The sequence below is a fragment of the Melanotaenia boesemani genome, chromosome 3 (assembly GCF_017639745.1).
Source record: "Melanotaenia boesemani isolate fMelBoe1 chromosome 3, fMelBoe1.pri, whole genome shotgun sequence".
In the NCBI taxonomy this organism is placed as follows: Eukaryota; Metazoa; Chordata; class Actinopteri; order Atheriniformes; family Melanotaeniidae; genus Melanotaenia; species Melanotaenia boesemani.
The window spans coordinates 18,864,174-18,883,217 of record NC_055684.1 but is presented as its reverse complement, the minus strand read 5'-3'; the positions used below and the strand labels follow the sequence as shown (position 1 = coordinate 18,883,217).

Below are 19,044 nucleotides of genomic sequence, written 5' to 3'. Positions count from 1 at the left end.
TGAAAGCGTAGAAGGGAGACGTCGGAGTCTGTGTTCCTGTCAATTCCTCACCAGAGGCGACAGAGCAATTGCTGCGCTTTTAAAACTATCCATGTATCCTATCCTTCATTCCACCGGAGTCTGTATAAAGTGTCAGTCAGATTTCAGTGGTTTGAAGAGTAAGACACATGGAATTTCTCATCTGGAGAGCTCTATTTTAAAGAAAGGGTGATGGTTTTAATGGCTTCAGCTTTTATATTAAAGATAAATGATGCTCTGTGAAATGTGACCTTTCATGTTCTTTGGTGTCAAGTTGGTGGTAAATGCAACAGTTCTGCACAAACACTGAAAGAGAACTTTTATTCCTCCTCCTACTGTTCACCTGCAGTACGACAGTGGCTGAACAGGACTGCACTGGTTGCACTTAAGAGTTATTGCAGGATCACAGAGTGCTGGCAGCCTCGCTTTATGTCTTTTGGACTGTCACTCACAGAGGTTGTTATGTCCTCGCCCCATTTCTCTGCCCTTGATTCTCTAAGTCATAGCAATTACATAATGACTCTTAAATTCCTACATTGCCCCATCCACAGCAAACTCTTCAGAGCTTCTGCCAAAATGTACTTTTGTATCTACTTAACTTACAAGCACGCACAGAAGTCACATAGACATTGTCAGCATTATACTGAGTAATGAACATCTTTTTCATCTCTAAAGAATTTAGTTTCCTTGTCAGATTTTTTTTAGTTCTCTGTAGGACAATAAGCTGCCTCATTAGCATGAGACATTTCCCAGATTCTGTTTAAAGCCTTAATGATAGCTAAATAGGAAACTAGAAGTCCTTTGACACCTACACCAAACTTAATTATGAGACTATAATTTTTCCAACCAATTAAGACTGAGGGAGCATAATAAATAAAACTATGTAGTGCCAGATCAGCAGAGATAGGTTGTGTCTGAGAGACTGTTTTCTTCTATTTAGGCAGTGATACATGTCCATTAACTTTAATCAGGTACAACAATACAACAGAACATATCTGAAAAGACTCGTGATTTTCAGTTCACAGCCTACCAGTCCTTCCACAAAGGAAAGAAGAGCCTGGGCTATTCCTACCACAAAAGGTTATTTACCCAGTATATTTCACAGACAGTGACCCAAGCATGACCCAGACATTTAGAAAAAAAAAATCTGTATCAGTCCAACTTCAGCTTCCCCTGCAGCCTTATGAGCGGTCAACCATCCCAGCACAGTGCTCACTTAGACTGATATGTACTTTTCTCCAGGTCAGGTTTCTCCTGTGCTGCACACCTCAGATTGCTATTCACCTTCCTGTTTGATGCAATGATAACCAGAGGGCTTAGGGCTGAATACAGTGAGGCAAAAAACACACGCAGGTCAGAGATCAGTGAGGAACTCATTGTTGTCTTCACAGTGAGGGTGTACACCCAAAGCCCATTATCTACCCCATAAAGAATCACATACATGGTCACAAGGACCACTACAGCTTTGGCAGTTCGCTGTTCGGCCCCACCACTTCCCCTGCTGCCACTGCGAAGTACTTTCACTTGCTGACTATGTTTGTAAAGGAGGGCTACAATTATCAGGCTGGCTAGAGTCATGAGAGCCATGGGCACCACATCTCTACCCACTTGCAGTGCCCCATTGATCTCTTTTGATAGTTTTGAAGGAAAGTTTACATGGCAATATTGCACATTAACAGCATTGTTTGTAAGGCTAAAGTTATTTTTGGTACTGAATGTGAACAATATGGCTGCTTGGCTCATAGTAGTATTGAGAACCCAGAGGAAAACGAATATAAAGACCAAATATTGGGCTAAAATGGCACGAGCAGTTGCCCACCGTGATCCAGGAGGGGCAATGCTCAAGCACTGATAAGCACTCAGGAGGAAGGTGAGCCAGATTGAGAGGGCACGGGAGGTTCTGTAGATGAAGATCACAATTCTACAGCCGGTGTCTCCAAAGACATTGGCCAAATAGAAGGAGGCCAGGGTCTCCATCAGACAGCGTACAACTACCACTAGCAGATTGGTACAAGCCAGGTGCAGGATGATTGCATCGGCTGCCAGAAGCCGGTTCTCTCTGTAGATCAACAGGAGAAATGCCACAACTACAGCAATGTTGCTAGGAACTCCCACAACTGTGAGCGACAGGTAGAACATCCCACGAACAAACTCCTCAGATGACATTCCTGCAGAGAGGAAAGAAAGTGTACAGGAGATCAGTAAGTCATGAGACACATCAAGCAGTACCTAATGCTTCAAATGATATTAGATGCATCTTTGTAGAAAGTTAAACCCCTACTTGTGAGTAGTCAAAGCTCAGACGTCTGAAGTAGACCTTGTGCCAGACATGGTATGATCCCTTCCTGAAATAGTCAGCTTGTTTGTTTCCTTATACTTGCAAACAGGTAACGGCTGTTGGATCCGATTTGCATGCTTCATTGACTTGTCTTCCCTCGACCTCCAATTACTTGAGATCAATTCAGATGACTGCTTCTGTCTCCTCTGTGGGCTCAGACAAGCTAACAGAGATGAGGCTGAGCTTGTACTCATTTACAGGATGTGTAGAGTCAATCAGAAAAGAACATGGTTGATGACAGGAAAATGCCTATCAACCCCATGCTTTTTATCATGCTTTATCAGAAAAAAGATTCTAATAATTTCTCGAAATTTGGTGTTTTGTCAACTTGAAACTATTTTATTCATTTTCTAATTACTGGTGCTGATATATAGATTTCCATGCTAAATTCTTTGCACCACTTTTGTATTTTTAATTTCTGCCATCAGTGTCAAAAGACACTATTACAGAGACCATTCTTGTGTTTGCTTTACAGATACCAACACCACAGTGTCCCCCAGTGGAGAAAGATGGAACAAAGTTAAAGCCAGATAATGTTCCCCTCAGTCTACATGATGCATTGCTGACATTTTTATTTAGAGAGGACAGCATTCAGTTTATGATTGTGCAATTCATCCAATGTGTTAAAAAGTTCTAAAAATGAGTGGGAGTAGGCAACATGAATTAACTACAGGTCTCTCAGCAGGGAATTGCTAATGATTCTTCAGGTAATTTATCATAAAAAAAGACATGTCCACTATACAAAATTCATAAGATTTCCCTTAAAATCTTATGACATAACTGTTAATGAAATTACTCATATTTGCCATTACATAATTAAACATACATCCTGACGATAAAATAAAGTAAAACATTGCTCTGATAATGAAATCTGTTCATCAACCACATTTTGATTGTTTCCATCTTAGAAATTTTTGATTGAATTTAACTTTTTCTTATTCAGCTAAATTTTGTTCCATAAGGAAGGCTTGCAAAATTACACACAGACCTAATTGTGAACATTAGAATGAATCAAAACATTCATATTATATAAATGAGAACCTATCATCTTCTCTGATTTAAACTGTTCATCCAAATGCATGAAAAGCTTCATGTTATTAATCTGTCATTGTTATTCTGTCTGTCCCTGCAGTATTTTTACCACATCATTATGACATTTAGTTAAGAAAAAGCATGTTGTGCTGCTCGAATTGAGCTTTCTCTGGAACCCTTGGATAAACATTTAGCTACAGATTAAGAAAATTTATTTTTTGGCTACTTGTTTTGTCTTTTTGAGTATTTAAAAAATGTAAAGAAAACTGCAGGAGATTAACAAAACTGATAAAACTGTGTTTGTGAAAAAAAAATTAATTAAAGTTCTCTTTTATTTATAATAATCAAAATGCATAAATAATTTGTTTGCATGTATTGGTGTTACACCAAAAGCTGTCCGAGAGGTTTAGGGGACCTTATTTTAAACTACAACTTAATATAAAATCATGGAAGGTCGCTTGTTTATTGTTCCTTTTTATGCAATAATTCCATCTGTAGAATGAGAGACAGCTGAGCCAAAAGCTCCTAAAACAACATCTTTACTGTGGACAGCTTTGAAGATCTAATCTAGACTGCTGTACTCATTAGTCTAACAGAAAGAAAAAGTTATAAAGCAACTTTCCTCTAAAAGAAAAGCGTGTTGTTAAAAACAACTAATTAATTAAACAACTACAATTCAGACACCTTGAGAGTTATGCAATGAACAGGACTGTGAAACATAAATGTAAACAGTGGTTTAAAAAATGCATTAGCCATTAAATAAAAAAGAAATTAAAGATCAAATCATGCATCAGGGGGAAAAATTTTGTATCATTAAGTCTGCACAGCAGCAAACAATAAATGCAATCCCCTGAGAAGAACATGCTTGAACTTGCCATTTTAATTAGCTCTCTGAACCTGTAAACATGGTAAAAACACACAGGGAAAGAGCACATCTAATGATGATTTATTCCAAAGTTTATTCCCAAGAACAAAACAAGCCTCTTAAACTCTGACTTAAGTATGAATGGTGACGGTAAGTTAGTAACTATTGCAAAAGCGACCTTTTAGGATGTGCTTCATGGCAAATTTGCTATTTACAGTGTGCAATGACTGAAAATGTTGGAGCACATCTCAAACATATGTGGTAACAATATGTTGATGCTTGAACTTACAACATAAATTAATACTGGCTGGTTATCCCCATGAATCCAATTAGTGCATGCATGCATTGTTACAGAGCTAATTGTCTTGCTTCTCTGTGTCTTTAAACATGATCCCTGGACATGAAGGAGGAAAAGGGTACACACTTTAGCGCCAGCTGTGCATGTAAAAGTCCCTCAATGGCATGTTTGACTTCAACAATAACTACACACTGTTCTCACCAAGGGGATTAGTTAACTGTATTTTCTAACTCAACAGGGAAATAGCATGGTAATATTTCAGAAATTAAACCTTTAAAGATACTGGAAAATTAGATTTATTTAGTGTAGGAACATACCACTTGAGTTAAGATTTTTTCCATTATTTGCAAGTTATTTCTGTCACCAAAAGTAGATAAGTGACCTGTTAGATGATAAACATCAACTTAACAGTATTTTCTGAGCAAAGCTTCACTGTAGTAAAAGTATGGTTTCTGCTAATATTAACAAATTAGGAAAGTCTTTCTTAAAAACAAACCAGCATTTGAATTTTAACATTTTTATGGTATTTCCTTGTTTGGATTCCTTTTGTTGATTTTGGACATTACAAGATCCTTCCTTTCAAGGCTGATGATGTGACAAAGCCTATTCTGTTTGTTCTGTGCAAAATCTTTATAGTTTTGCCCTATATGGTCTGCACTGCCTTATAAAGCATTAGGAAGGAAACATAACTCAGAGGTGTACTAATATTACTGCTGCTATTATTTGTATGAGCTCAGGCTGAGATCTATCACTGATATTGCGCAAACTAGGGATTTTGTTCAACGTACCCTCATTGGAAATATGTAAATTAAAGCTCTCAAAGCAGCCTGTGTGAACAGGAGGGATGGTTCTGCGACCAGCCACTTTTTTAACATCCATGAGGACCACTTTTATTTTAAGATATTGTTATCATTTTCCATTGTGGTGCTACTCCTCTGAGACTATACAAATGAAAGGTTTGTTGACTTAAATTGGTAAACTGTGGGCTGAACCCAGTAATCTTAGCCAATCGACTCAAAGGGTATCTAGGATTATAAATTATAGTTAGAAGGGCTATTCAACAGTTAATTCACAACAGGCTTTTTGCATTCAGCTGCAACAGGTGGGAATCATTTTCAGTAGAGTTGAGACATTTTTCTAATGGTGTCACTTGATTGAACCACTGTGGTAGATTTATGTTATATGTAGTGTATTTAAAGCAAACTTAATTCTCTTTCTGCTTTGAATTTCTGACTTGTCCAGGCTGTGGTGTCATGGATCTGTGTGTGACCATCAAAGGGGTTTCCTTCCTCTTGCAAACAGGTATGGGAATCTTGGGGAATGTTGTGGTGCTTTTGGCTTATGCCCACATCATTTGCACAGAGCCCAAGCTTCTTCCTGTAGACATGATCTTGTGCCACCTAGCTTTTGCCAACCTGATGCTGCTCCTGACTCGCTGCGTCCCCCAGACCATGACTGTGTTTGGGCTGAGGGACCTTCTGAATGATCCCGGCTGTAAAGTGGTGATCTACGCCTACCGCATTGGCCGGGCTTTGTCTGTCTGCATTACCTGTATGCTCAGCGTTTTTCAGGCAGTAATCATCGCTCCTGCTGGGCCTCGCCTGTCCAGGCTGAAGCCTGCACTTCCCTCCCTGGTCCTCCCCACATTTGCTGGGCTGTGGTTCCTCAACATGGCCATTTGCATTGCAGCCCCTTTCTTCTCTATGGCTCCACGTAATGGCACTGTTCCCGCTTTTACGCTCAACCTCGGCTTCTGTCATGTGGACTTCAGAGACAGCCTGTCCTATGTTATTAATGGAGTGGCTGTCTCTGGGAGGGATTTTGTATTTGTTGCCCTGATGGTAGGCTCTAGCGGTTATATCCTCCTGCTTCTCCACCGCCACAGCCATCAGGTGAGAGGGATCCGTCGCTCTCAGGGTGGCAAGGCAGAGACCAGGGCGGCAAAAACAGTGCTGACCCTGGTGATTCTCTATGTGGTCTTCTTTGGCATTGATAATGTAATCTGGATCTACATGCTGACGGTGCCAAAGGTGTCACCAGTGGTGGCTGATATGAGGGTGTTCTTCTCATCCTGCTATGCCTCTCTCAGCCCTTACTTTATTATGTCCTCCAACAAGAAGGTCAAGGGGAAGATTGTGTGTGCAGCTGAGCATGACCAACCATCAGTGGACACTCAAGAGTCCAATGACAAATGACTCTGTCTCTATCTTGACAGCCTGTCGATGCAGCAGTTGTTTTATTTCCCCCTCACACCTTACTAATTTAGAGTATTGTAAAATAGTGCACTTAAGAATGTACTGACCTTAACAGGTAGTTTTGCAATGATTATTTTCTTCAAAATATTGACCAAATTAAAACTGTAAACACATTACTTTATGTACCTGCAATGTTGTTTGTGTCAAGGTGTCAGTTAATTATGATTAAATGTAATTTTCATTTCAGGCTCTCAACTCAACTGAGATGAATTTCTGCTTTAAAATCTTAAGATTTCGGTCCGTTGGCCTAATAAAAGCAATTGAACGTGAAGTATACCATATTTTCTGAGGTTTTAATGTCGGTCCATCTTTTCAATTCAACCTGAATTTCATTTGGTTTCCTGAAAAGCATAAATACTTTCTAGATAATTCAGAATTTAACAATTTAGAATCCATTTATAAAGTGACAAAAAGGCCCAGGCTAGCGATGTATTTTGCTGTGCTCTGATTGGTTAAAATTATATGACGGCGTTGTAACTGTTAGCACTCCTCAGTTTGACTACTCGGGCAGTATTTTACTTCTACCGCTGTGCAAAACTGGTTCGAAAAATGTGTTATGCTTACAGATAACAGCGAAAAACTAATTAATTTCGTCAAAAAATATAAATATATATATATTTCACCCTTCTCTGAAAGCCACGGGAGTGTGGGAAGACTTTAGGTGTCCCAGAGAAAGGAAGTTGCTACTCCTGGAAGACTATGTACGGGGAAAAATTGTGTTGGACATCCAGCAAAATAAATCCCGGAAAGGGAAGTGGAAGAATTAGAGGAAAAAGTGCCAAACAACTGAAATGGATAAGCCAAATGCGAAAGAAACGATCATTTCTTGAAATAAAAACATTTCCAAAAAATTATTATTCGGGTCAGAACGAAGAGGTGAAGAACGCAGTTCACATAGCTCTTAGTGAGTTCAGTTTCACAACAAGAAAAACACAACGCCCCACAAACTGACAACAAGAAAATGTATAAAGATTTTTTGTGATGATCACTAAAGTTTTGTTCCAGTTTGCGCCAAACCCATCGTAATGTTTAATTCCAGGTAAGCAGTTTTCTTTACTTTGTGATGAGCAACGACCTTTAGCTAACGTTTAGCTGTTTAGTGTTTGGTATTAACAGGTGTTCGGTGCTCAACGAAACTGCCAGCCCATGTATGGCTAATCTTATTTTTCGTTTTCTTAGTTTCTCTATTTCTGTCTTTTTAAATGTTGTTAGAATTTCCCATCAGTTTCATTCTGACTGTTCAGGGAACTGATCTGGATTTTTGCCCAGTCTTCCTTTCGCTTCTGTGACATGACCTGGTCCGAGTTCACTATTTCCAGTTTCTGATAACAACAATGGCCAGAATAGCCTGGTATCAAGAGAAGGTAAGGTTACTTAACCAAAAATATTCTCCATTTTTACCCTCTGTCAAGTGTGGGTTTTATGATGTGTGTAAAAATTTTAGGTAGTGGTGATTAATCTTTTTTTAAAAAGGTATGTGGGACTGAAATTTAGAAACTATAACAAATAACGAATCAATAACGGTAACGGTTTTATTTGCCTTTTTTTAATAATAATTATTTAAAATGGCAAGTTTAACATCCTTTAAATCCAGTTAATATAAGAAATTCTGGCATGAATCTGTCCAAGCTTTTCCTTTTCTTTCTTTGGCAATGCTTCTATTCATGTTCTAAGCCTTAGAAAACAAAACTTGCATCTGTTTTCCCTGTCAAAATGTTAACATGCACTCTTAAAACATTACACCATGATCATGTAATCAACGTATTTACAGTGCAGCGAAGGCACATCATTATAGACCATTTAGCCAACCTTTTTCAGTTTTTGTTACCTTTTTTGTTGCTTTAGATTTGAACAACCTATAAAAATTAGAACTAAAAAAGAAAGGCAAAAATAATCAACATGTGAACTAGGATTAGGCTGTTGTAATTTTCCATTTCACCACATGAGCTCAGAACAGATATTGTGATCTGAAATAAGTAACTAATAAAAGGCATAAACATAGATCTCTGCCATGGCTAATTTTTATGAAAGTGATGAGGATCAACAACATACTTTAACAGCTTCTTCCTTCCCCTTCTGTCAGATATGACTAAGTTTTTTCAGTAGTTTTTGGTTAATTATGCAGAGACGTTGACAAAGAAACAGACAAATATAAACATATTGATCTATGGTGCTTTCCTGGACAGAGGAACAGTAATATTTCATTTTATCACAGATGAGACCCCAAACATTTTTGTGGATTTTAAAGAAAGTTTTATTTAGTAATGGACTAATTTGGGTTGCAGATTGGAGCCTATGATCAACAAATCTGGGAGAAATCACTGGAGAAAGCAGAGATAGCTGTAAGATACTTGTGATTTAGTTATTTGTTTGTTTATTAATTTTTATGTATCAAGGAATAAACGTTTGGTTTTAATGTTGCAAATTTCCTCTAAAGTGAAGTTCACCTTTGACATTCGTGCAGGGTCTGGAAAGCAAACCAAAGAAGACGGGTTACATCAAACCAGACCTCATTGATGTTGATTTAGTAAGAGGTGAGCAGGACAGACGATTGATGAAAGTTTTGACCTATTTTTGTGTTTATATAACCTGTATTGTTAACTATTTACATTCATAATTCAGAAACAAAGAAACTTGTCTTACATAAATTCATACATACAGCCTATAAACATACAGTGTGCCCATGTGCATTACTTGCAGACGTCTCATTTTCTTGTACTGTTTTCTTCTATTAAATTCCATTTAGATTCATTTATCTTCACTGTAAAATGTTTGACTCTTTCATCATTGCAGGATCAACTTTTAGTAAAGCCAAACCAGAAAGTCCATGGACAGCTCTGACCCGAAAGGGTCTGGTTAGAGTGCTCCTGTTTCCTTTTTTCTTCCAGTGGTGGATCCAGGTGACCTCCAAGTCCATTTCCTCATGTATCCTTATTCTGTATTTCATGCAAGGTGAGTATTCATTTCTAAACTTGACTTTATTCATACTAAAACAAAAGGGTGCTTAGAAGACTGATGCTAATTTAAATATTAATCATTTAGATATATAAACTGTGGTGTAATTACACTCAGTCTGTATATCTACAGAAGGAGACATGCTGTTAATGTTTTTCAGTCAGACTAAATTTTAATGCAGTCCTCAAGTTTAAATTCACTGAGTCTATTTATCACAGTTTAAATTTGTTTATGCGCAACAGTAAACCTGTTTCCCCTCACAGCTGAACAGCACAGAAGAGACCTCATTAGCACACACAAATTCAGTTGTAATGTCTCCCCTAAGAGACTGATTTGTTTGCTGTTGCCAAATGTTTTGCTCCCTTCAGTGGCAGCAGTGGCGCTGTACCTGGAGGTCCCGAGGGCAAGTGCCAGTGAGGTGTTTGTGCCCATGTGTCTCATGCTGCTGCTGGGTACCGTGCACTGCCAGATCGTATCAACTGAATCCAGCCGGTGGCCCTCGGGCAGTCCAGCTGCCAGCAGCAGTACCAGCCCTGCACGCAGAAGGAGGTGGTTTTTCTCTCTGTTTGATTTATACAGACTCTGCAGACTAGTCAGTAACTGTGCCATTTAGTAAACCTCACAGATTCTGTCATTACTATAATTTTAGAACAGTTTTTTTTTTTAAGGTTTATGAAACAAAATTGGGTTTTCCATTAATAATTATATATATATATATTGTTGAGCTTTATTAATTCTTTGTTTATAATATTTAACTTTTGAAAAATCCCTTGACTTTTATCCGAATGGCTAAGAGTAAACCTACATTGCTGAGGTTTATATAATAGAAGTGATAAATACATATGTATGTTTATATTTTGGGGTTTTAAACCAGTGTTTTAAACTAATCTTTCTCTATCTTCTCTTTGTTCTCTTTTACCAATATTTTGTCTTGTCTCCTTCAGACCAAGGAAGGGCAGAGGGTTGAAAAAATCAGAAGAAAAACATGAAAGCTGGGACACAGAGCTGCAGAGACCCAGGCAGTGTGAAGAAAGCCAGCAATCGTACAGAAGCGAGGAGAGGAGGGTACATTTCTGTCAGTTTTCAGAGTCAAGAAATTAGTCAGTGAGATGTGGCAGAGTAAAAGTCTCATTCTCAGTGGCAGAGACAACAAAACAAGTTTTAATTCTTACTTAAATGGACAGGCTTGTTTTGCATGGTTTTGTCTATGCTCCCGTGGAGTAAAGGATTTGGGGTAGTATTTTAGCACCTGACAGCCATTAGGCTCCAGATATGATACCACGCATTGATTGGTTGAAATTAGATTGAGGGGTGAGGACCCTGCAAAAGCAGAATTCAGTACAAAGAACAAAAAATCCATATTAGTTGAAGAGCGCTGGACCAGCTCTTTACCTTTGCAAGAATGTTGGAAGTTGATCAGGAGTTTGCCCAACTGTCCCAATCTGTGTTGTGGTGTTGGAGAAGGCTTAGAGTCGTGTTCCCTATAGTATTCTGTGGGTGGTGCAAGTTTGAAGTCTCTGTCTTTGTCACCAATTCTGTTCATAACCTTTACATACAGAATTTCTTGGCACAACCCGGAGCTGGAGGGTTTCCAGTTTGTTTGGCCTAGAAACACATCTTGGCTCTTTGCAGAAGCTGTGGTCCTGTTTGTTTCATCCGGTGGAGATCTCCAGCTGGCACTGGGACGGTCTTGCAGCTGAGCAATCCAGGACTATGGCCTACCAGTTAGAGGCCAACTAGAAATGTTTAATATCCCCTGTCTTGGTGGGAAAAAAAAACTTTTCTTGTATTAAGTCTATTTCTTAAAAATCTAGACAATTATTTTCATTTCAGAAAAACAAATTAATAATAAACATCAAACATATGAAGGATATCATTAGTGTCATCTTATGAAATTGTTTCATATTACTGCATTCAAACGAAATTACATAAAGGTATATTTTGAAAAAGATATCTTTATACTCTTTCTCAGAACAAAAGTCAGTCAGGGTTTGGGGCATCTGATGAACTCTCCAGTGAGGAAGAGGAGGACTCAAAATCAGTCGAAGTAATACAACGGCTTCACCATCCCAAAATACTCCCTGCTACGCTTAATCTGTCATCAGGATCTTCTGTCAGAAATCGAAATGTGAATTCTAACCCCAAACCTGTACCAAGACTTCAGGTAGAGTTTTGCTTCACTTTGTTATTAAAACTGTAAAATTATATGTAGGCACAGACTTAATTAAACTAAAGTTACAGAATGTATTCAAGATATCTTTTGATAACCAAGCATTCAGTGTGCTCATAGTGGTAACTCATTCGGCATGTAATTTGTGTAAAGTTTAAAATAATAATGAAGGTCATATTAAAGAAGCTCTGTGTATTACCATCTGAGGGCAGGAAGGGAGTGCAGCAGCCGTCAAGTTGAATCCTCGCGATGTGGAGCGCCTTATGTCAAATGTGGACTCCCGTCCGGCCTCCGACACCGATGACGCAATATGGGAGGAGCTACTCCAGGACCCTGACTCTGCCTCCTCAGGGAGCAGCGACAGTGAGGGGAATGGGAAGTATAACCCTGGGGTGGGCCTCCCACAAAACCCCACTCTGAGCAGTGATGATGAAAGCCTACAACAAGGAATCACCAGTGTAAATATACAAAATTCTTCTTTGATTAGTTTTGTCTTTATGCGATGCATTGCATTCATCTTAAACATAACTTTAATCTATAAAAATGTTTATCAGTGTTAAGTAAAAATTCTTCCTACAGGTTAACATGTGCACCCATAACTTGCTTTTATATAAGCCCATCACAGAATTAAACACTGTTATTTACACACTGGCTTGTTGTATTTCAGAACCAGCTGTCTTGGCTTCAGGCATGTCACCCATCCAAAGACCGTGTCAGTGCCATAATATGGGAGCAGGGCGAGTGCAAGAAAGCAGACATTTCCGTGCTGGAGATCAGCGGGCTCATCCTCACACGTGTATAGATTTTCTTTCTCCTATTATTGTAAAGTCATTTTCATTGTAAAATATTATTGTTAAATCTCTGGGTGAAAACTGAATCTGTTACTAAAACTGAGTTAAATGGTCTTCCCTTGCAAAAACTATCTGAAAACCAATCACTTATAAAATTTATCCATTATTCAAAGATGTCCACAATTTAATTTGCACCAAATACTACAGGTAGAGCAAGACAAAAATATATACCAACATTAGAAGTCTAAATTTACTCAAATGCAGGACAAGAATCTGTTATTGTTACTCTGTTGATCATACAGTTGCCAAGTTACTAAAAACTCTCAACATCTGTTTTGATTTATGCAAAAACCATGTCAAAAACGTCTCAAACATATATCACATGTCTGTTTCTGTGTTTTTTGTTACCAGGTGAAGTTAGTGGAGCAAGGTGTGGGTTACCTTGTGCTCAGTGGGCTCATAACTACCACTCTGGCACTGCTGCCCTTTGCCTTTCGCCTGGCTCAGCGTCTGGACATGTCGAGCCTCAGCTCCCTCTCCCTCACACAATTGGTAGCCATAGCGATGGGGCCAAGTGATGCACGAGCTTATGCCTTTTTTCTTATCACTACGGTGCAAAGAGTGTGCCTCACAGGGCTGTTTTTTTTCATGATGTGTGTGGCGGAGAGAACCTACAAACAGGTGTGTGGTAGCTTTGTGCTGTAGGTGTAGCTAAAGCATTAAGTTGATTAAATCAGTCTAAAACAGTTTTTTTAAATATAATCTAAGTGGTGTGTTTTGTTTCAAAACCTCAAGTCCTCACCAGGGAGCGTTAATCTGTCCAGCAGAAAGCACTGCTCCTGGACTCCCTGAATTTTCATCTATTATTTCATGACATAGCCATTAAACACACCTGAAATATGAATATATATTATAGTAGACTTCCCAAAACAATTGGCCTTTTTAAGCCTTGACCTAAGCCATTACAGGAGATAAACAAATAACACAGCTGTGTAACAAAAAAATTTCCACTTATTAGTATTGTTGCATAAACTGAATCAAGATAGATTGAACCTTTGATATCATTAATTGTTTTCCCTTGTATTTACTCCTGCTATAGTTCTCATCACATCTAATAGTGTTTGTCCATGTTTCTCTGGCAGAGACTCTTATTTGCCAAGTACTTCAGCCATCTCACCTCAGCTCGCAAAGCCAAGAAATCTGAGATCCCTCATTTCAGGCTGAAAAAAGTACAGAACATAAAGATGTGGTTGTCACTACGCTCTTTTCTCAGGGTTTGTATCCTCCAGCGTTAGTTCTTTCAGTACTGTGCATTTGTTGACCACTAGGTGGTTGTCATGGACTTGTCTTTGTAACTGGCTGCCATTGTCTTGCTTGTTCATTGCAGAGACGAGGGCCGCAGCGCTCTGTGGATGTCATAGTCTCCACTATCTTCCTTTTAGCACTTTCTATTTCGTTCATTATTTGTGCCCAGGTCAGTCTAACGTGCTGGAAGAGGTTTGTGGTGCTTAGAGAGCAAAATGCTGAGTGAGAAATGGAGCTGAAATAACACATAGAAGTCACAGAATATGCAGCCATCTAATGATATCGAACTGAGTCATAAAGCTCAGATAAAACGTGTTTTATATGATCTGTTAGATGCAAAGAAAACCTCATGTTTAATACCTAACATTGCCTCTGCTCCACCTCAGCTTCTGCACAATCACAAGACATTCCTAGAGTCTCTGACAAACTGGGAGCTCATGGTGTGGGGCTCCTCCCTCATCATTTTTCTGTTACGCCTGGCAACTCTGGGATCAGAGACCAACTGCAAATACAGCAACTCCTCAGTGCTGCTCACTGAGCAGGTGAGGCCCCCTGGCTGCAATACATGAGCTGCAGGTTGTTTCTCAGTGGCCTTGTGTATACCACCTCAGCTGATTTGTTATTCCCACCATTTTATTCAGGTTGGAAATAAATGATTAGGTGGAAAATGTGCAGCGTGTAGTGCATAAAAATTATTCTTGGTTTACAGATTAATTTGTATCTGAAGATGGAGAAAAAGCCCAACAAGAAAGAACAACTCAGTATAGTAAACAATGTGTTAAAACTGGCAACAAAGCTGATGAAGGTAAGCATGAACTGGAACTGCTGTTGTTTATAGTCTCACTCTCTGGTAGCTGTTTGTATAAAATATTGTATATGTGTCACTTTGGTGGAAAAAATGTTGGAAGTTGGGTCATTTAAAAAAAAAAAGTATACTGATTTGGGGGAAATAATCCAAACGAAACAAAAAACACTGCCTAATAGTGAGAAAAATCTCATTCCTCTGAGAAAAGGGTAAAAGCTGTTCAATCACAAACTTAGTGACACCATGGGTGAACTAATCCAAGTTCACTTCAGGTGTTATGAACTGTGGATAAAACGTGATGTAGTCAGTTCAACTGCAACCACATGGGAAATACAAAGGCCTCATTTACTTTAATCTCTCTACTCGTACTTATTATTATCAGATTTACCACTTCCCATACCTCAATTTAGATTTCTTTTAAAGGAGCCAAAACTCCCTAATAACTTTAAATGTAGCTATTTTTGCCACTGACCATAAATCTGTACTAAATTCTGTCTTTGACCCATGATGCTTTAATAAAGAAGTACTAACGCATCATTAACCTAGTAAGGTTGTGGTCCTTCTCCCGTCCACCAGGAGCTGGATACTCCCTTTAGACTGCTGGGTCTGACTGTGAACCCTCTGATCTACAACATCACTAAGGTTGTCATCCTGTCTGCTGTGTCTGCGGTGGTCAGTGACCTGCTTGGCTTCAACATCAGAGTGAGTATAGTTCTAACAATGCTGTAATTATAACTCAACTGATGACAGTATTAATTATTATTTAATTATTATTATTTATTATTATTTAATAGACAAAGCTTAATAGATGGGTTAGTTTGGTTTCGAGGGCAACATAGATGTGATAAAATAAAAATCTGATGCCATATCATAGACTCTTATTTTGTTTCAGTGATTATGTTCTTCTGTCATTCACCCTGACGCCTGTCTTTCTGAATCAAAAAATCTCTTTTCATTCATTTCCAGCTGTGGAAAATCAAACCTTAATGTGAGGACAGGAAGCCACTAACAGTTGGACACTGGAGTCCAGAAACTCCCCGTCTGCTACAAATGCCTTCTCATATTTTTAAAAAAGTGCACAAACCTACTGAAAGTATATTTTGTTGACTGTGCCTTTAAGCTGAAACATCAGTCATTCACAAGCCAGAGATGCCCTGACAATTGCTCGCACACCATCACTGGCTGCTCAGCTGATCTGGCATTAAACTTTCCGTCAGTCATGCCACTAACGCAGTGCCTAACCTCTGACCCTTGAATGTTACTCTGTAAGTGGTTTAATATAGCAACAAGCTGACGTCTGAGATCATTTCAGGCCTCTTTGGCATCCAGATTTACAAATGTGTCTCGGAACAGATGTGTAGAGTCCATGTGATGGGTAAATGCAGATGACAACAAAGTTTATTCAATCTTTTTAGCACTGTGCTTTCTTAAACCAGAAGTGTGTTTATTAATCCCAGAGGAAAATTTCTAAGTACTTTTTATTTCATTTCATATACACATGGACATCCAAATGTTGTTTTTTTTGTTTTTTTTTTGTTTTTTGATAGGACTCTAAAACATGTATATTTAAGAGGAATCATATGATCATTGTGATTTATTTATTCAGGGGTGTGCTTTAGCTAATCTTGTATGGTACCTGTAAATTGCTCTTTGACCACTGGCTGCTATTTCTATTGGGGACCATTCTTTAATGAAATAACTTTGCAAAAGATAGAAAAATGTTTGATAGAGGGAAATAAACCATTTTCCATCCAGACATGCTGTCATTATTTTGAAATGCTTGCTCTCCACCTCACCTGAAGCTGCAAGCACCTAATGTTCTGCATAGCCCTTATAGTTTTTGTTCACATGAATTAATAACGGAGGCTGTGCAGAGGCGTATTACCATGATACCTCTAAACAAAAGATACTTCTGTTTCCTCCAAGTTGTTGAGTTTCAGAAGATTGCTGAAAATAGGCTACTCCTTGAAAATCCTGGATTTGTTTTTTTTGTGGGGGGGGGGGGGGGGTTGTGTGTGTGTGTGTGTGTTTCATTTTGATTTTTAATTAATATAAAGTTGGTTTGTCTGAATGAAGGGGCAGAAATAATTAATTTTGCCATAATGATAGATGTTCTCTGAGGACCTCACCACCCCTCTAAAATGTACAAAATGGTTTAGTCCACACTGGTCCGTTCAATCAAGTTACACAGAGTGCAGCAGACAGCAAGAGGGAAAAATTATGTATCTCCCAAGCAAAGTGAAGTCTGGCTACTGGATCTGTTACTTTTTAAATTTCTCAAAGAGAGGTGAGCAGCACCTGAACTAACATACAGTTTGAGCTGATATCAGCAGCAGTTGTCTGTAGGAAACAGATTAATTTGGGAACAACACAGATTGATTACTATCAGAAATTCATCTTAGCTGTTACTGCAAATCATTTGACTTTTACAGACCTCCCAATAAAAACCAGTTCCACTTTTTATCGATATTTTAGTTCTTTCAGGATCATAAAGATCGCACTGGCATCACGTTCTCTAAAAAAACATTACAGACCCCAAAGTCTGTAATGTTGAAAACAAATGATCCACAAATTATTTTATTTTAATTCCTTTTAAATGAATTGAATAAAACTGGAGTGACATGAATCAGGATGCCGACCAGTCGTATGATCACTGTGAATGTGAGACAAGATGAGCTCATGCAGGCAGTAAAGTTTCTTTTACAAACAATCATCTGCAGCTGATTCAAATTAGTAGTAAGTCTTAGTAACACTTATAGCAAGTTTTATTCTGTTGTATGTCATGCTATAAGCAGGTTAAGGTTATCTTGTAGCTTGTATGGGGTCTGTCCTTGTGGCAGAGAGATATAGAAAATGCAAGTAAAGAACATGGATATATGGGTTTCTCTGAAGTCAGTGAGGAGGTTGAGGAGAGGAAAGAAGAGGGACAGGAAGCTAGTGAGATGCTGATCAATGCAGACGAGTGTCTGCCAAATGAACCAGGACTATGGCTGCAGAGAAGCCATTTTGCCATTTAGAGGTTAAACTTGCATCATATGTCTTGTTTTATATCATGGGAACATAATAATTCATGAGGACCAGCTTTGTACAAAATTCAGAACTGATATGAGAATTTCACCTAAATTCCAATTCAGTTCTTGAATTTGAATTGAGATTGCAAACAGGAAGCAGAATTTCAATTCAGATTTGAACTGCAGGAATTAGAATTGTAATTCCATGAAATTCAAAGAAAGTCATGATACATATTGAGGTATATTTAACAGAGAAGCTTTGCAGTATATATCGAGTACAACATAAATTTTTATTTTACTACAAATCAAGATTAATAACATACTCTATGAAACATCATTGAAAGTGTAATAACTTTCAGCTTGTTGAAAATGATAGAACAGCACTTTATTTCCCAAAATACATTGCTCTATCCAAGACTTCCCATTGCTGTCTAAACATTTTGGACATTTTGTTTAGATTACACTCTTATGAAAAAAAACTAATTGGGGGCCAGAGCTGTTTTGTGTTTTTGATTTTTTGGAATTACAGCAATATGCAAAATAACTTAGTAAAAGGACATAACTCCCAAAACAAATGGTAACCACAGAGATAACTGTAATTACTGCAGTGCTCCAGTCTGTGGTTCCATAAAGACAACCTAAAGTTTCATGCACCACCTCCAGGTAAGTGTACAGATTTGTAATCTGTCTTTTATTTTGTTGGACATGACATGTATTTGCAAAGGAAACTGTCAATCAGTCAGTAATACATTACAGTTGCCTCACCACTTGAAATGTGTGATGTGATGAATTAGGCTACTATCTAATCACACTATTTCTCATTTGCTTGTGCAAGTCTTAATCATGAATATCGAGATCATGCAAAAGAAAAATAGCCTTGGAGGCAGTAGTGTAGTGAGTATAACATAAACACTTGCTAGCACTGTTATCCAAAACATAAACAGTCTTTCGTCTTTAAACAAATGATGTGTCTGATAAAAAAAAAAAAAAAAAAAAAAAAAAAAAGAAGCCAAAGACTACTCTGTAGACTGGGTTAGGGTTAGAAAAAAACGTGATGAGTATGAATTTCTCTGAATTGCAATTAATTTAATTACACTTCCTGTAATTCCAATTCAAATTCAATTCAACATCTTGTGGTGTGGAGTCAATTCAAATTCATTTAATAAATTGAATTAAATTCTTAAATTGTGAATTTTGTACA

At 38.1% G+C, this 19,044-nt stretch overlaps 3 protein-coding genes across 4 annotated transcripts; 2 read left to right on the top strand and 1 right to left on the bottom strand.

Moving 5' to 3' along the window:
• Window positions 1–1,230: 1,230 nt before the first annotated feature.
• Window positions 1,231–2,252, bottom strand: LOC121636955 (olfactory receptor class A-like protein 1). The gene has a single exon (XM_041980822.1). It carries the CDS (start codon window positions 2,182–2,184, stop codon window positions 1,231–1,233), a length of 954 nt encoding a protein of 317 aa, XP_041836756.1. The 5' UTR covers window positions 2,185–2,252.
• A 3,534-nt stretch (window positions 2,253–5,786) lies between these two features.
• LOC121637180 (olfactory receptor class A-like protein 1) lies at window positions 5,787–6,746 on the top strand. Its single transcript, XM_041981174.1, has one exon. The coding sequence runs from the start codon at window positions 5,805–5,807 to the stop codon at window positions 6,744–6,746; it is 942 nt and encodes a 313-aa protein (XP_041837108.1). The 5' UTR covers window positions 5,787–5,804.
• Window positions 6,747–7,537: 791 nt separating this feature from the next.
• On the top strand, window positions 7,538–16,586 carry phtf1 (putative homeodomain transcription factor 1). Of its 2 annotated transcripts, none has more exons than XM_041980736.1 (17): window positions 7,538–7,845; window positions 8,051–8,170; window positions 9,092–9,148; window positions 9,271–9,340; window positions 9,600–9,758; window positions 10,130–10,310; window positions 10,706–10,826; window positions 11,734–11,925; window positions 12,144–12,389; window positions 12,599–12,727; window positions 13,134–13,403; window positions 13,865–13,996; window positions 14,110–14,196; window positions 14,414–14,569; window positions 14,737–14,832; window positions 15,409–15,534; window positions 15,799–16,586. In XM_041980736.1, exons 2-17 carry the CDS (start codon window positions 8,141–8,143, stop codon window positions 15,817–15,819), a joined length of 2,073 nt encoding a protein of 690 aa, XP_041836670.1. In that variant the 5' UTR covers window positions 7,538–7,845; window positions 8,051–8,140; the 3' UTR covers window positions 15,820–16,586. The 2 variants fall into 2 exon arrangements, with proteins under 2 accessions (XP_041836670.1, XP_041836669.1); XM_041980735.1 differs by having other exon boundaries at window positions 8,019–8,170.
• The last annotated feature ends 2,458 nt before the right edge of the window (window positions 16,587–19,044 follow it).

What these genes read in the sequence shown, in the direction of transcription:
- LOC121636955 (XM_041980822.1), bottom strand. Translation starts at nt 2,184, where the DNA reads ATGTCATCTGAGGAGTTTGTTCGTGGGATGTTCTACCTGTCGCTCACA.
- LOC121637180 (XM_041981174.1), top strand. Translation starts at nt 5,805, where the DNA reads ATGGATCTGTGTGTGACCATCAAAGGGGTTTCCTTCCTCTTGCAAACA.
- phtf1 (XM_041980736.1), top strand. Translation starts at nt 8,141, where the DNA reads ATGGCCAGAATAGCCTGGTATCAAGAGAAG. An exon ending in AGCCCTGCACGCAGAAGGAG is followed by an intron (nt 10,311 to 10,705) that starts GTGGTTTTTCTC and finishes TGTCTCCTTCAG; the next exon opens with ACCAAGGAAGGGCAGAGGGT. An exon ending in CGTTCATTATTTGTGCCCAG is followed by an intron (nt 14,197 to 14,413) that starts GTCAGTCTAACG and finishes GCTCCACCTCAG; the next exon opens with CTTCTGCACAATCACAAGAC.